Source organism: Vidua macroura, chromosome Z, assembly GCF_024509145.1.
Source record: "Vidua macroura isolate BioBank_ID:100142 chromosome Z, ASM2450914v1, whole genome shotgun sequence".
Lineage (NCBI taxonomy): Eukaryota > Metazoa > Chordata > Aves > Passeriformes > Viduidae > Vidua > Vidua macroura.
This window is the reverse complement of record NC_071611.1, coordinates 68,695,558-68,713,554: the sequence shown is the minus strand read 5'-3', so window position 1 is coordinate 68,713,554 and position 17,997 is coordinate 68,695,558. Positions and strand designations below refer to the sequence as shown.

The 17,997-nt window shown below is 34.6% G+C and overlaps 1 protein-coding gene across 4 annotated transcripts in view; it reads right to left on the bottom strand.

Moving 5' to 3' along the window:
• Positions 1-4,100: 4,100 nt before the first annotated feature.
• Positions 4,101-17,997, bottom strand: part of PPIP5K2 (diphosphoinositol pentakisphosphate kinase 2) — a 45,969-nt gene continuing 32,072 nt past the window's right edge. For 3 of the 4 annotated variants that reach the window (XM_054002728.1, XM_054002727.1, XM_054002726.1), the window contains exons 25-31: positions 15,853-16,026; positions 14,568-14,637; positions 12,393-12,512; positions 11,459-11,521; positions 7,483-7,614; positions 5,908-6,036; positions 4,101-5,285 (exon numbers count right to left, since the gene is read on the bottom strand). In XM_054002728.1, coding sequence (XP_053858703.1) covers positions 5,182-5,285; positions 5,908-6,036; positions 7,483-7,614; positions 11,459-11,521; positions 12,393-12,512; positions 14,568-14,637; positions 15,853-16,026 — 792 coding nt within the window. In that variant the 3' untranslated portion in view covers positions 4,101-5,181. The remainder of the gene's footprint in view (positions 5,286-5,907; positions 6,037-7,482; positions 7,615-11,458; positions 11,522-12,392; positions 12,513-14,567; positions 14,638-15,852; positions 16,027-17,997) is intronic. The other variant, XM_054002729.1, reaches the window with a different exon arrangement.

The window sequence follows — 17,997 nt, the reverse complement described above, 5'->3', positions numbered from 1 at the left end:
AAGCTATAAACAGAACTATTCAACATGAAAAGACACACTCTGTCCTACACCTTGAGATCTAAAAGTTACTGGGAAAGTGAAGTGAAATTTTGGACCAGTCTTTAGCAAAATATGCACTTAGTGTGCACATATATAGGGAGAGGCAACAGAAAATATTTGCCAATGTTGCTGTAGGCTGTTAATTGAATGTAAGTTTATCAAAATCAAACTACATTGTTAAGGAGCAAGAGAAGTGATGAAGACATGTCTATGAGTGGACCTGGTTGCTCATGGAGTTGGGGCAGTCTCCATCCTTCAAGGCTCTCAAGCGCAAACTGGATTAAGTACATTGTTTGGTCCCACAGATGACCCTCATTTGAGCAAGACATTGGACCACAGTCTTCCTGAAGCCGTTTCCATCCTGAGTTACTGTGTGCTCCTATGGTCCTTGTTTGCCATTGTTGCTTTCAGATTAAATGCATAGCCTATGTTGAGTTTAAAATGTATGGCAATTAATAACAGGAAGAATAGACTAGACTAGACTAGACTAGACTAGAACAGAACAGTTGGAAGGGACCTAGTGATCATATAGTTTAACTGCCTGACCACTTCAGGGCTGACCAAATTTAAAGCCCATTATGAAGGACTGTGGAATCCTCTGACTCCTCCTCCTCAGGGAAATCCCCAGGGCCTTGCTTTGCAAGACTATATCATAGAGTTTTTCCCACCTAAGCTGATAGAGAGCACCTAACCCATGATGCTCTGCAGCACTACTGCCAATCTACATCAGATTGCCTCTCCCACTGGCCAGTTGACACTGCCCACCCCAATTATTCCTCCCTCACCCCCCTACAGGTTCCTGCCCTTTATGCTGCCCTTTGCCTGCCCTGCACCCTCAGGTCATTGGTCACTGACCACATACTTAAGTCGTGCAGACCACATGGTTTCGTCTTTTGTCTCTGGTCCCTCTGGCTTGCTGGATGCAATAAACCCTTGCTGGAATATATCATGCAAAGACCCTTCCTGTCTTTCCTCTGCTGAGCTATTTGTGGCATGTGTGTATGTATGGACTTGAAATGGCTGTTCTCGCAGCCTTACTCTGAGTGGCTTCTGAAGGACATGTTTCAAAGAAGGCTGCAGCATTTCTACCACCCTGCCACGCTGCAACAAAGGACGTTTTTTGCTTTTTTCATTCCATTCTATTTCAAATCCAATGTAATTTCCATCTTTTGAATTCTCTTGGTTGAGTTTTCTCCTTTATTTTGCCTTCTACTTTTCAGTTTTTGTACCTCTACATGTGCTGTGCAAGTGCTCTTTAAAAATGTTTACAGACTTAGTTTAAATTCATAAGAGTTCAAAATGCTTTCCAGAGTAGCCTTTTAAAATAATTTATGGAAATTTTAAATATAATAATTTAAATCTAAATATATTCCCAGCCATCACTCAAAAGAGAAATGAAAAAGCTATCAAGAGTCTGAAAACAAGTAAGACAGGAAGTCTGAATGGACTTATACTCAGATTTTAAAAGATTCACTAGTTTTTAGTACTTATATTAGTATACAACAAATAATAATCTTATTAAGTAAAGGAGCAGTTATTCTTTATTCTGGAGAGATGAAATAGGAGATCTGGTAAGACAGGCACACTCAGACTGAACAAGTTTTGTTGGAAGCAAAGATACTGCCATTATATTAGAAGTATTCTGGATGTGTTGCAAAATGCATGTCACCCAATTACCCTGTTTTCTCTTGTCAGTGACTTACGTCTTTGACTGAACAGGATGGAGATCTGTAAATTCTAATTTTCAGAACTCTGGATTAGAAGTCTATTTCTATATATATAATGTTCATACATTGTGTGGCACAGTGACAACTGTTCAATCAATCAATTTTTTTTAAAGCAAGTCCACTTTAGAACGGGTTTTGTATTAATGCAGAATTTAAGCTTCCTGTAAGATATTTTCTACAGTAGCTTTGACCTTTTATGATGTGGATGTTCTCTGTATTTAGTGCATTCTCCTCCTCCTAGGCCCACATTGATGCCATTCACACAGTCACACATTCTCTTTTTTATAGATAAAATATTTGGCCTATTTTTTAATTCAACATCTGTTTTTCATAGTAATACACTCTGGACTGCTTTGGTGTTACACCAGTTTCTGTGTTTCAGAGCACAAGATGGTTGTTTTTAAGGCTAAGTGAGGAAATTAAAAAATTAGCATTTAAAACAATGAAATTTATCCTCACAAAAGCAAGCAAAATGAAAACCATTATTTAGAAAGAAAAGAAATATGAACTACTACTGGAAAAAACACTTCTTTTCTTATACTGCTTCTTGCAGAATTGACTTTCTGCAAAAGTTTTTGCGATTTTTTTCTTTAGCAAGTTACTTATGGGATTGTCAAAAATACAGTTGCTGTAAATTGCTTAAGAAAAAATGCAGGAAAAATAAAGGAACAAAGCTTCTCTCTGTGTTAGATGACATAAAATAGTGCTAAATCCCTACATTCTGCCATTTGTCTATTGCACTGAAATGGCTTTTAAAAATAGTTGTTACATGTCTTCTGCTGTTATCCTTTGAACTGGTTTTGATGCTGTTGTTCCATGTATGATCATTGTTTTTAAAATATTATTATATGATAATATGTATAATTATTTCTTGTATGCATACCTCCCTAGCTTTGTTTATATGGATTTCTACCAAACTGCTTTCCCTTAACAGCCTCTGTATGCTTGGATAATTATATAACTGAAATTTATTGATTATAATAAGGAAACATAAAACAGGATTTAAATTAATTTTAGGAGTTTTCATACACATTTTTGTGGTTTGGTCTGTTTTGTAATGATGCTTCATTTTTGAAGAAACGCTAAGCTAAATAATTAAACTACATTGCAAGGTGATAATATTTTGGGAGTCACAGTCATATTTTGACCACTGATCTTCTGTAAACATATTCTTTGACCTCTGACAAATCTGGTTGGAATAGGATGTATAGTTCAAAAAAGTTGAATGTGAGAGAGAATGCTATTGCGTTAAAAAGCTGAATTAAAAATTGGTTCAAATCTGTGCAGTTCTCATTGTGTCCTACTGTCAGTCTCAAAAGCAAGTAGAAGAGGACTCACAGTGGTCCTGGATTTGATGTTACCATTCTGGAACACAACAAAGCACTGTGGAATGTGTGACTACCACTTATCTTTTTGAGGAGTGATTTCAGTATAAAAGGATACTGTCATTTCTTTTATGCCACATCCTTACCACCAACAGTAATTCTGGCTTATTTGTAAAGTATAGGCTTAAATGTAAATTGTTTTCCACTGAGATGACTTTGTCAGCTACTCACTATACTTCATAGTGCTTTTAAAAGAAAATACAATAGAGAGAAGTTGCTAGTGACCTTGATTTTATTTAGAAGCACGTAAAAAAAGTTATGCCACAGCTTTGGTTGACTGGAATGATACATATACTTAAATTTTTGGGTTTTCTTTTTAAACGGTAAACAAGGGTACATTCAGTTGTATGCAAGACCAATATTCTAAGTAACACAATTACACTCCGGAAAATGAAATGCTTGAAAGATATAGCTGTGAAACCCTTCATATTTTTGGTATTTAATCAGCACTGTTAGAAATCATCTGCTGAAGCCATTTCATATACGGTAAACACTGAAAAAAGACCTGTGACAAAGTGAATGTAACTAGTAACTACTGAATGTAACTAGTGCAACTTGCACTGGCTCTGGACACAAGTAAGAGCCCTACTTAAACATTTTATTCATAAACTGTCTTCTGCAGCTTAAACATGAAAGGAATTACCTAACTTGTAGTTATGAAATCCATTCTTACTACTCAGCCACTTGAAGTTAAAGAAGTGGTCTATATTTTCATACATTCGGGGTACTCATAACCCAATAATTTTTCATGCCACAGAAAAAAAATTACAAAAATCACTTAGATTGGATAATTATTCTAAATAACACCATAACTCCATTTCCCACCAATTTAGAAATGCTTCTTACATCTCATTTTTCCTTTTTTGTTGTTTGGTTTGGTTTTTATGTTGGTGTTTTTTTGGTTGGTTGGTTTGTGTGGGATATTTTTTTTTTTTTTTTTTTGTTGTTGTTGTTGTTGTTGTTTTTTTTTCTTGAGAGTTGCTGTCAACCAACAGATTGGAAGGAGGGAGGTATGAAAATACCCAGGCCATGACAAATCCTGAGTATTTTGGAATAGTATGCACTGAGTTCTGGTAGTCCAGTCTCTCTCTGTGCTAAAAGGATGACAATAAAGCATAGGTGGAATAGTTACAATTTTTAGAATAAATTTAGTAGCAGACCAGCTGTAACCATTTCTCATTCTACAAAACCTGCTTTTTAGTATCACCTTTTTCTAGAAAAACATGGCAAGGAAAATAAAACTGTCTTTTTTAGTAAGCAAAAGAAGGTTTTGATAAAAACATATAAAAGACAGTTTTGATAAAACATATGTTTTGATTAAAACATATAAAGGACAGTGTTATCTGCTGGATGATATACAGGTATCTGTATAAAAGCATGTGTATTAAACAATAAAAGAGAAGGTAGATTTGAATGTTACGGGTCTGATGTAAACACAGAGAAAAAAAAAGAGTAATCAAAAGTGCTGATACATGAACTCACTCCACCATGCCTAATTATTGCAGCATATATAATATGATATAATTAAAATGCAGAAATATCTGCTTATCTCCAAACCAGAGAAAAGAGATCTCTTTGGAAATGTAGTTAAATTGAAAAAAAGTCAAGATGCGTGTTCTGTTTTAGCACACAGAAGAAATTCACAGGGAGATTATAAACTCCTGAAAATAGGAGTTTATGATGACAACAGACAATGCTTTCATTATAGTGACAACAACAGAGCCACTGTAATACATACCATCTTCTTTTTGTACATGTTTACAGTAGATATTTGAAGACACAGAAAAGGTTTATGTGCAGCTTTTCCATTAAAAGCTGTGATGCTCATCAAACTGGTAAGTATACTATGTTTTAGAAAATGAGAAAAGACGCTGGACCTAATTACTGTGCACACTAGTTAACCATGTATAAAGATCTTTTAAGTGCACTATGAATTGGAGATGCAGACATAAGTGGCTTTTGACATCTCAGTAACTTGCTTGAATGCACACTAAATAACCATTTAAGAAGTTGTTTCCAGTTTTGTCTGATCATTTCTTCTCAGAAAGAGTTTTACCACAAAGTTCTGCATCTAGTGAGGCCTCTTCAAGAGATGGTTTAATATTAGATACATTAACAGGACATCCAAGGGTAGCTGTACAGATTGAGAGAAAAGATGTATTAGGTTTTACACTTAATATCCATGCTAAAAATTATCAGATGCAAAAAAAAATATATGTTATCTAGCACAGAAACAAATAAGCTGCACTATCTAATGAAATCAGAAATCCAGGTGGAATTTGGTCTCTAAACAGCACAACCATCCAAGAGCAGACAGTGTAGCGGGCCAACAGTTCAGACTGAGCATACTAATGATTGAATGCATCATCATGTTATTGACAGCTTTAGTCAGAACAGAGTCACAGAGCTCTACATTAGGTGTTCAGAACACATCTTAGAAATTCAGCCATTTAAAGAAATAAATTTATTTTGTCTTACTTGGAGATAGCTGTCATAATTCAAAACAAAAGCTCATGAACATCAGACCATAGAAAATGAAACAATTCAGAGGATAAGAGAAAGTAACTATTAACACAGTTTTATGTTAAAGCTATTTGTGCAATGCTGTCGAGTTCTCACTGACCCACAAAATGATTCTACTTATGTAGGGAATGTTAAGAAAAAGCTGCCCTACGAAGTCACATAATATGTAAGGAAGAATTATACTGCTGGAAATAATCAAGTTAGTCATTCTGCCTTTGACAGAATTTACTTACATAAGGTTAGTTTCTCCACCACTAGCCTTTCAGGCAAAGTTTCAAGTGGAATTGGTTGAATTTTTGCAGGGGTAAATGTATTTAAAGAAATTTTTCTTCCTGAATGGGGCATCATGTAAGTTGGAGAAGCTGAAATGATGGGGGAAAAAAGAAGTATTAATAATAAAAATATTCTGACCTAAACCAGATGTCAAAAACTGTAGCCACAGGACTGTGTATCCATCCAGCAAAACAGGTACCACATTTATACAACCAGCTGCTCAGCTACCAATTTTGACTCTAGTGTCAAAACCTTACAATATGAAGGCAAGTCTTAAAATCTCTCTTTTACCACAGAAAGCAACACAATAAGTTCATGCTGTTAAGGCAGAATTTCAGTAACAGGTGCCTTGCCTGAAGACTGGCAAAAGCATTTGTGCTATTTTTCATAGGTTATGAAGATTGCACCTGAACAGGCTTTAAGACCAATATATCTATAAAAAACCCACACAATGCATTAATCTCTAGGCAACATCCAAATAGTACAGGGAAGCAGGAGAACTAAACATATATGACTTTAATTGTATTGGGTCTATTTTCCAATCACTCCTTGGTAGAAAGGTGACAACCATATGCTAGGACATTTTGGTTTTTAGTATTTCTTCATCTTGTATACTCTCAGTTCTGAACTGAATTTGAAGACACACAAACTTCCTAACTGGTATAAAAAGACATTTTAAGTAGCTGAGAATTTTCATACACTTACAAGCCTCTCAGAGCTCTTTTTCAGTAACATCAATTTTCTTAAATTGCTTATATTCCTTCTCAAATATAGGAGGCCTACCCTATCAAATAAGCCCCTGATTAAAATCTAAACTGTACAAAATAATGGGGGGAAAAATGAAAAATCCTGTAGAAAAAAGGGATAAGTCCAAACAGGTAGAATACTGTTGTATCAGTACTTTGATCAGGAAACAGTACAAGTTTCCTGATCAAAGCATAAGTCTTTAGACACTTCCTTAGGAAGAATGATTTTCAATCACCTGACACATCCTATTATGTGGTAAATCTGACCTAACTGAAACCATTTCCAAAGACACAGAAGAATCACAATGGGAAATCATTTCCCCAGACACATGCACATGGATAAAGTTCAGCTGTATTTCCCTTCAAGATCACCTAAACTTTAAACACACAGCACAAACTGCTAAAAAGCTAAGTAAATGCAAAGCATTCAACAGGTGAAACCCCAAGTAATACTGAAAGAAACAGGAAACAATGACGTTTTGTGTGTAAATGCAACACTACTCTGCTGAGTTTACTGCCAGTAGAACATTACAATATAAAGCTGGGTATACTGCATATTCCCTGAAAAGCATTACCTGTAACTGTGCTGAGTGTGGACAGTACAGAGAAGTCAATGTAATAATAAAGGAAATAAACTAACTATGATTTTATTAAATCCTTAATTTACTACCTCAGCCAACAGAAACGTTACTTCAATGAATTATACTTGTTATCTGCAAACACTGCAAAGATAAACTAGACAACAGTTAAGAATTAAAAATTAACATAATTATAAGCTATAACCAGTACATGTCTCCTGTAGATTTTCCCTTGATGGAGCAGCAACAGAAGCCAGAAATTCATCCACCTGCTTCAGAGACAAGGAATTGTGTAGAGTTTCCAAAGGGCAAATAGAAGGCACCATCGAATACAGTTCAAAACCTAAAGGAAAAAAATAATAAAAAAAGAGATTTCCAAACATAAGACAAGATTTAAGGTACTGCATTAATGCATGATAAAAAATGCTTAGTTTACATGAGCACGTGCAGGCATAAGTCTCTTGAAATCATGGAAATTAAATATTACAGGAGTTGGAACAAGATGAGCCAGTTTCCAGCTAAAGATAAAATATATGGGATACAAGTCCCATGTACACATGAAGTACATGTGTACACATAAATTATTCCACCATGAGAACTGTGCCATACTCCCAAATCAATTAATGAAAGATAATTTCCCTTTAAGACAAACTTAGCAGATAACTAAAAAAAAAAAAAGGTCAGGAAAAGGTAGTATTTCTCCTACTCATTCTGATACCCAGCACAAAATTAAATAGGTAACTCATTCATGCAAGAAAGTAGGATAGCTATTTTGTTAGCAGATAAGAGCTAAAAATGCTGTATCTTCCAAGAAATAAATTTGCAGAATTCATGTTCTATCATCTTCAGTATTCTGTGAAAACAAACTGTTGCCTTTAATATCAAAGGAAAACCACTGTTAGCATTTTTATACCTTAGGATTACATGTTTTTACAGACAGATATATACCTACCTTTATGCAATTAAAAACAGTATTGAAAGACTAGAAGTTTCATATATTGGAACATATATAAGTAAAGCAACCTAATGAAAAATCTAAAAATTTACCGGACTTTGTTTTTCTACGTTAGTAATGATCATACACTAACCATGCATATCCATATTACTAACAGACTAAAAAGCATTTAAACATCTTGGCTAAAAAAAAATTTGCAGTCCTCTAAAGTAGTTCAAGTTTGGTAACTCAATAAACAGTTTTTCATCCAGTTGTATTTCAGAAGAGGAAAACATGTCCATTAGTGTTTTCAACATACAGCTGTAATATTACAACTTTGCAATTCAATACTGTAAATTTCTTCTAAGACAATTAAATGAAGAAGCAATAGTGAATGAAATAATGTTTTAGAATTTCAGTTCAAGGTACATTTATTAGAGACAGCATTATGACTGGGAACTGTTCTTTCCCATAAAATAATAAGCAACAATGTTCCTGTGATAGCCAATGTTGCCCATTCACTCCCCATCAGTACTTTGCATAAAGAAGAAATTCAGCAAGATTTCCACCCCCAAATGTCTATAATTATATTTAGATCCACCTTGGCCATATTCAAATTTTGCTACAATATTCAACCAATGGAGGTATATTTATGTAAGCTTCTCTTAAATTATAAACAAAATGTTGCATTTCATGAAAACTTGGGTTTTGTGTACAAAAGAAACACCACCATACTATTAATTTCTATTGTCCTATAAAGTCAGTAGCTAGCCTTCAGTGTAAGCACTAAGATGCTTACCATACATATTAATATCCTAAATAACTATATGCATGCATATAAAGCGCAAACCCTTTCGTTGCCTTACAGTAAAATGTATGATTTCTCTTTTCCCTGACAGAAAATTCACTATCACTTGAAAGAGAATTATTTTTTCTGATTTTGCAATTAATGAAGTGGGACAATGTCAGGTTAACCTTTTAGTAACTATTATTGTTATAGTACATGTTAGAGAGAACCAGGAAGAAATTCCAAAATGCACTCATGCCCTTTAAAAGAACAAAGAGAAGAAATAAAATTTTCTTGTTTTAGCAATTTCCCCTCCAAAATTTTTTCTTGAGTTTTGACAGTTCTGCTGTCAGCTAGTCATATCCCAGCATATCATTGTAGTACCCTTATTTCTAAGGGATATGGCTTAAAACATAATCTGGAAATCTATGTGTAGTGTTTTATTTGAATGTTTTCTGATAAATATTTTATGATGTTATAAAATGAAAAGTGATAAATGATGATGCTATAGGAAATAAATTTTAAATTTTATGATGAAGAAGCCTGACAGTATCCCTTTAAGAAGACAATTCCCTGTACACTAACAGCCTTTGATTTTTGCCTATATTTATTCTTAAAGCATCAAAAGGCAAGCCAATGAAAGGGTTAACGCAGCATCTTAAAAAGCCACCCTGCTGTCTTAAGATTCAATAACTGTAGAGACATACCACTGGAGCCTAGAAATTCCACAGAGGAAATGGACCAGCACCTAAAGAGGTGTGGGTGTTCTGTAGAGGCCCAGAAAATAAGGTATAGCACTTTCAGAAGATACTTGTTTCACCATGTTCCTTGAACTAAAGATGGTGGGGGGGTGGGTATAGTCTGAAATGAGTTAAGAGGGTGTGATAACAACATAAAAGTAAGAAAAAAACAGAGTGAAAGGGACAAGGATAATTAAAATGATAGTCCAGAGGACAGATGAAACAACATCAATATGGCGTTATGTTAGTGGAGAACCCCTGGAAACCTGCAATATATTTAGGGTTCATAGGAGCTCATACTGCATGTATTAGTCTTGTCAAAGATGCATGGCAAAACTGCTGCATTAAATGAATCAAAACAATCAGTGTGATCGATAAAAGCTATTTAGATCCTTTTTTAAAAGAATGGAATCACAAAAAGTGACTAAATGGAACAGAAAGTAATTCTATTATTAGCCACAGATTCTCAAATGCAGTTCTTACTTTCTGACCTTGTATGTTTTGGGAATATTGGTTTGAGTCATAACATAAAAAATGTACTCCAAACTTTTCTATTTGAGATAAAACATTAGGTTTGGCATTTTAGATCTTAAAAATAAATTTAGCCTTACTAAAGTTTTCCTTCATAAAGCACTGCAGTGCAAAAAAGCCACTATGGATTTAAAATGAATGTAACAGAACACTACTCTGCTTCTAAGCAAGGCTAAACAAAAATTCAAGTCTTTTTTTTTAAACTTTTTTTCTAAGCAAATATATTTTGAATCTAACATGAAAATACTGATGATTTCCACTGCAATTTCAATATCAATATCACTGAACTCAGCCAGCAGTCATGCACATTTTAAAACTGCAGTTAAGAAATCTGGAAAAGCTACATTCAGGTCCAGTGGGTCCTGAAGACTGAGTCAACTTTTCATGAACAGGATATGTCTGGGGCCTATTCAATTATGTAGAAAGGGAGGTGCAAAATATTTTGCTGAGGAAGAAAAAGACATACCTCTGTCCTGTGTGTTAAACGAGAAATTTTGCAAACTGAAGACAGTTAACTCTCACTCTTGAAGCTCAAGAGGTCAATGCTGCTCAAGAAGTCACAGCTCTCTTGCTGTGATTTTTAGTGCAATATTTAAGTAATTTGCACATCTGATGAACAGAGAAGTATGATAAGGTAAAATAAATTTTTGTCCCATAAATAATATAGCAATTTAGCAGGAATAGAACCAAAGCGTCTGCTTTAGTTTTTGTAATTTAGCATCACTTCAAGAAGATAGTCATAAACTCCAGCTGTCAATTCAGTGATTTATTTTAGAACGGGCAGGCTCAGAGAATCAGCTCAGCAGGAGAAAGACAAAGAAGGAACAGCTACTATCAAGAAGTGTATGTCTAATAAGATAAGATTTCATTGTCTGTATCTTGTACCATACAGTCTGATCACACAAGAACTTCTGGAGAATAATTTATTAGAAAGATCATGATTAACAGTAGCACTTAATTTTTTTTCACAGATTTTTCTAAGTAATGAATTTTGATGTTGTATTTATACTAATGAATGGTAAAGAAAGGATTTAGGCTATCTAATGATTACAAATATATTTGGAATTGTGCTTGAAGTTAGGAACGACAGACGGCTGGATGATACTGTACACCCCGTATTTGAAATAAAAATAAAAGGGATGAAGTAAGAAACCTTTTGTTTTCTATTTTGTTTTTAAAATAAAAGCAAACGTACCATTGGTTGGGTGTCGAGCAAATGAGATAGAAAACCTTTTAACAGCAGAACCGCGTGTGGTGTCTGAGAAAGAGAAAAACAGGTACCTGAAATTTGTAACAGCTACCAAAAGTGGGAGATTTTAAAATAGAAAAGGAAGAAGAAAGGAAAAAAGAAAAGATGAGAAGGTATTAGAAGTGAGTGGCATGCAGAAGGGACCAAGGAAAAGGGCTAAAATCTAAGTAGATGTTAAAAAGAAGAAAATTTGGATTGTTGGTAACTACAAGATGTGTAATGACGTGTATGAAAACAAGCAGAATGAGCTGGTGATTCTGGCATACAAGGTTATTCAGGTTAGAGTTGAATACTGAGAAGTGAAGTGGGGGGGAAAACAGCATGAATACTGCTTCACCTCAGAGTTACGAAGGTGTGCTTTGGTATCTTTACATTCTGAAATCTAGTGAATGAGTTTCTTCTCTATGCCAGATTATCCAGAACTGAGAATCTCCTGCTCCTTTGTAATCCAAACCCCATGAAAATAAAAGGTCAGGAATCCTAAAATTTTCACCATCAGTATTTAACTTACTACTTTATAATTTCATTCCTTGTATATGCTGCAAATAATTTATTTAATTTCAAGATCAATTAGCAGTGATAAAAAACAGAGTTTAAAATTATTAAAGAATTTAAAACCAAAACTTTCCGTTTACTTAAAATATGCACTTGCTGGCATCTCCTGGCGCACATTACAAGTCTGTAATCTGATGTTCAATTCAAGGCAAACAAGAATTAACTATACTATTAAGTTAAACATAAGCAAGCTATGGGCAATAAAGAAGCAATAGAAACTCATAAAATTAATACTAAGGCCAAAGATTCTAGGATTCCATTAAAATCTTTAGAAGTTCAATGTGGCACATGGGTCGTGCGTGCATGTGCGAGAGTGTGCACATACCATCTATGAAGCCAGAAGAAGTCAGCTTTTTACGATGCGTACGAGCATAATCCTGTAGGTTAGGTGCACTTGAAGAACCCCCGAGCACTGAGGTGCTAAACAGGCCCGCACAGTGAGACCCTGATGGGAGTTAGAGAAAATACATACAACAACCAGGTGTTCGTCCATTCACATTGGGGATGCATGCAGCATGCAAGCACATGGCTCTTACCACACAAAAGGCAGCTTTTGGCAGTGCCTTGGACAGGTTCACAATATGCTTGTAATGTCAGAGTGGGACTTGTAGGCTGAAACTATCATAATTTATTGTGCTTCTACTCATGAAAGAGCGCACTGTTATATGTGCAAAGAGAGGACTGGCTTTAACAAAGTCAGTTCTTGTCCTGTTTTCACTTTTGGTAAAAAAAAGTTACCAGTTAGCATCAATGTAAACATAAACAAAACAACAAAACAAAATGAAGATGATGATGATAATGATTGATGATCATGATGATGATGTGAAAGTTGTGTCTTTGAATATCTGTATTCCTGAAACAAATATAAACTGGAAAAATACTGTTCATTGCTTTCATCCAAATCAACCTTTGAGATGACAGGCTGCTGTGAAGTACTTACACAGTTCCACAGACCTAGCATGTGGAAATAATTCTAACCCCAACAAAAGCTTAACCATATTGGAAATAGTCTATTCAGATTTCGGCTACCATTACTAACAATGTTACAAACTGAAAAAACCTGAAAGTTTCATCAAGTTTAACTTGACTTCCTTTCCTGAAAAGACTTTTGCACAGCTTCATGCAAGTGACAGTACTTTGTTACAACTCATGCATTCCTGCCAATAGAATGGGAATTTAAACAAATCACTGACAGCCACAGATAAAAATATAAAAATAACTTTTGCAATCATCAACCATTAATGAAACTTACATACAACAATGAACAAAATGGGGAAAAAATTGCAAGTTTTTTCCTTTACATTTTACTACTAGTTGAAAGGAGAAACAATTTTTCACTCAGAAATTATCTTTTATATTTTAGACAAGTAAAGGCAGATATTTTTTTTTGAAAACCAGCAATACTTCCTTTCATTACTTATAACAGTCCAATGAGGGGAAACATTACTAGCACATGTGACCAATCAGCCAAAATAAATTGGTGCCTGCTCTGTGGCAAAAGCCTTTTACACCAAATATAATACCTTAATCTACACGGAAATACATCAACTTCCACAAGCCATATTATGTCACACGAAAGAATACTCATTTAACTTTAGCAAGCACATAATAAAAACCAGGACTTCAGTAAACAAGAGCACTTGATTGTATGCATTTTGCTATGGGAAAAATATAATGGGAAGAAAAGTATCACAGAAAGATTAGACATACAAAAAACACGTATCTTTGCAAATAAAGGAAAAGCTACTTCTGAGTTTATGCATCTAGGCGATGCAGTTATTTATACTTATCATTTCCCTTGAAAAGACACACAGAAAAAAAAGCAATATTGATTTACAGCAGTGCATGATTTCATTTTTATGCATGTGAGTCATATGTATGCCTGTTTTAATAAAGCAATAGAAAAGCATCACTTGAATTAAGAGAATTTTAAAGAAGCCTTTGAATTATAGCATGATTCGTACTAATGCTGAAAAGAAGAAATTAATTTTAGGAGAGGAATATGTGCAAAACCCTTGATACTATCAAGAAACTTTATGTTTGTTCCCCATGACTCTCCCCTCAGAAAAACATCTTCACTTTCATCAATTGCCCACAGTAGAAAACAGAAATTTTAAAGAAAAGTGTTTTAACTGTTTCCAGAGCAGGCCATTTTAATCCAAAATATTCTTGCAAAATCCAAAAGCTCAATCAGAAACTATATTATCTTAAAAACCTGCTTTAGGTTAAAAACAATCCTGTGTACCTGTTGTGAGCAGTACAAAATCAGTAGTATGAAGGGCCTCAAACAATTTGTTCTTTTCAGTTATAACTTATTTTAAAATTTCGTTGCAAAAAAAATTGTCCAGTCCTTAGGTAGACACTCAGCATATGTTACTGATAACAAGTACTATTGGGTCCTGTTAACAAAAAAGCTATTCAAATAATATACAACTGTAGAGAACAGCAGGCAGATGAAAAGTGGGTAACATCAAACAAAATTTCAACTGTAGGCACATACCTAGACCACTCTGCTTTTGTTCCAGAATAGTTCTTGGTGTTCGTAAGTTACTATTGCTTTCTGATAGGACCTGGATGTAAGAAACAGAAAAATAAGGGAAAGTAGAACAGCAGCATGAAACATCCATTTAACTTGATACAGCAGCCTGTTTCAGACAGACAGGTGTTAATAAGCTGTATGATAAGTGTTAGTAAAAATATGTAAAGGAAACATGAGAGATCATGCAATATCCCCTTCTGAAGGGAGTCCATTTCACATATGAGTTCCTTGCAATGAAGTGGTGCAAAGCAAGCATTCAGAATGAGAAAGGACACAGACCAAGACTGATATGAGAACAAACATTTGAGACATTTTATTTCATTTTACCAAATGCACTTTCCTAAACTGCGCCTGTATTGAAAAAAGGAGGGGAGGGAAGGAAAGACAGACAAGCTATTGAGGACACCATATGATCACTGACCATGCACAGGCTCAATCAGTATAATCTTCAGATGCTCACAGCCTCTGCTGATAGAAACTTTTCCAATGTATATAATTTTAGAATTTTCTACAATAAATTATGAATATTCTCAAAGTAAAAGGATATGGTTACAGAACACCATCCATTGTCCTACATGTAAACAATATCTTGATATTCTGAATAGCTTTAGATCTTCACTGGTACTTCCAAAACATTTACCGTTTCTTTTTTTCGCTTTTCCCTCACCCCCCATTACAAGGAGCAATCTTCAAAATATTGTACGAGTCAATGGATGATGTACTGTGCTGGGAGTTTCAGACACCTCCAGATATAGATGGCAAGAATTATTAGTGCTAGAGTTTCTTCCCTGCAATAGTTAATACCAGGCCACTGAAAATATTATATATGCAAAACAAGTTTTGAATAGCAACATGAAATACCAAATAAATTATTTTAAATAGTATTGGTTGCAATTATTATTTTTTTTTTAATTTACCTACCACCAAATTAAGCAATGCTGGTTTTAAAGTCTTAAAGGACAACTAAACCAAAGCATAATTCTCTTTCATTAGGCAGTATACTAAGTTTTTTTTACTGTAGTAACATTTGCAAATCCTATAAAGAAATCAAATGTTTATGAAAGCGTGTAACACATTCAGTGGAAAAATATGCACTTGGTCTTTTTCCCCCAAACATTCTTGGCACGTAATTTTAAAAAGTGGAAGGTATTGCTTGAAACATAATCCTTAACAAGGGATTAGATGTCCTTAAAGACAGTTGCTGCTTGGAATGCATAAAATGTTTAATGAAGTAAAGTTTAAAAACCTGTTGCCATGAGCCAAAAATACTGGATGTGAAAGCCAGTGATTTAGGGGAGACAGGGGAAGAAGTGATTTGTTCCCCTGATCTGCGTCTTCGACGCCCAGTACCCACACCACTGGTGTAATGCAGCCAGGTACCAATACACTCTGGGCTAGACACACTCAGGGGGCTCTCTTCCTGGAAGTGAGAAAGGGGGCAAAAAACAGCAAAGCATGCAAAGTTAGATTCAACAGAGCCAAATGAACAGAAAAGAAAAAAACCCAATCTGCTTGCACCCTTTTACATACTATCTTTAAAACTATTAAACAGCAAAGAGAGAAGAGTAATAATACAATATTAGAAAGTTATCAGTTTCACTTTTATCTCTTCATCCAACTGTATCTTTTACTACAACACTTCAATCAAATTTCTAGTAGACTAATATTATATTATATATGAGAGAAAGCATTTGCTATCAATAATTAATCCATAATTTTAAGAATTTTTCACTTGCTGGAAACAACTTCTGTTACCCTTGACAGACTGTTTAATAGTTTTTCCCCTCCTAAGTACATTAAACTTTCCTATTTATTACTTGATAGATTCCATTTCTAGTCTATAAGCTTATCTGAATGGTTATTTTTAAATTTTAAAATTTCCTTTGACACTTTGCAAGTGACTTACTCATAGTAGCACCAAATTGACTGGTAGTAGTTTTCCAAACTTAAAAATGTCCTAAAAGGTATCTGGTGCTGGACACCTTATCAGGACTTCAAGGGAGTGTCAGGCTAAGCACCCCCCCATATCTACATCATTACCTATCATTAGCAATAACATTCTTTGTTATACAGAGTTTGCTTCCCAATGTCAATGAGCTTTACATTCTTGTTTTACCACTATAACTCAGCTTTTTTTCTTTTCATGACTCAGTCACAGTTGCATTCTTTCTGTAAATATTGCTGACTATAACCCAGATTAAAATTTACATATAATATCACACCTGACAGTGTCCTTTCAAATTAACGGACATAGGTGAAAACAGAATTACCTTATAGGAGGAAAAAAAAGGGGGGGGGCAGGGGAAAAGAAAAAAAAAGAAAAAAAAAAAGATCAAGGCAGTTGCAGTTTAAGTTGCAGTGACTTTTTAAAATTGCTTCAAAATACTGTTTAGTTTAAATAATCCAAATACTAGTTTTGCAGATTTCAGTAGGCCAGATGAAACTTCCTATTTTACTTATAAGAAAAATATGTTTTACAGTGTAAGTTTTTTCTAAATTGTCTATTTCCTTCCAGCAAAAAAGCAAGCTCTGAATGCTGAAAGACATCCCATTTTAACATATTATCTGCACAGTCAAAATTTGGCAATTTGTGCTTCTGATATCTTGTGAAAGTTAACTTTGATATAATTTATGAAAATGATTGAAAGTCTGAAGTAATAGACTATTAAGCTGTGCATAAGTGAACTCATAGCTAGGAGGGGAGTTTGCATGATCATCGCAAAAACAACTTTTAAAAATCAAAAATATTGATGTTGTGAGCATTTGTTTATGAAAAAACTTGGAAATAGAAAATGTAAGACATTAACATTTATTATGTCTGTTAATTTATGCAAGTCATGTGAAGTTATACAGATATCTTTACAAAAGGGAATCATGCACCTTTTTCTCTCCATACTGCCAATAACCAAGTGATTTCCAAATCTGTAATACTTTTACTGCATACAGACAACTCATTCCCAACACAAACATGAAAGAAAAAGCTTTTGGTGTGAATCTTCATTTCTGATGGCTTTAAGCAACTGAAAATGAGGCAATAAGAAGCTGTTAGTCTGCTTCTAGCATTAATATCACAGAAGTGCTTCTATGCACCATGTGAATTTCCACTCGACCATCCCAATGGTATCAGTGATACAGCTGTGCATCCCCCCACCTCTGTGACATTAAGCCATATCTGTGAAGCACACCTAGATGTCATGGCTTTCAAGACAGCAAACTAGATTGTTCAAGATGTTACCTACAGAATTCATGAAACACAAACCCTAGCCACTTAAAAAAAAAAGCTTCCACTTTATCTTTCTTACCTTCAAAAGCTTGGTAAGTGGAGTCACTTTCACTCCACGTGAAAGCAATTACAGCAGAAGATGTCTCATGTCCTGCACCTCCCCATCCA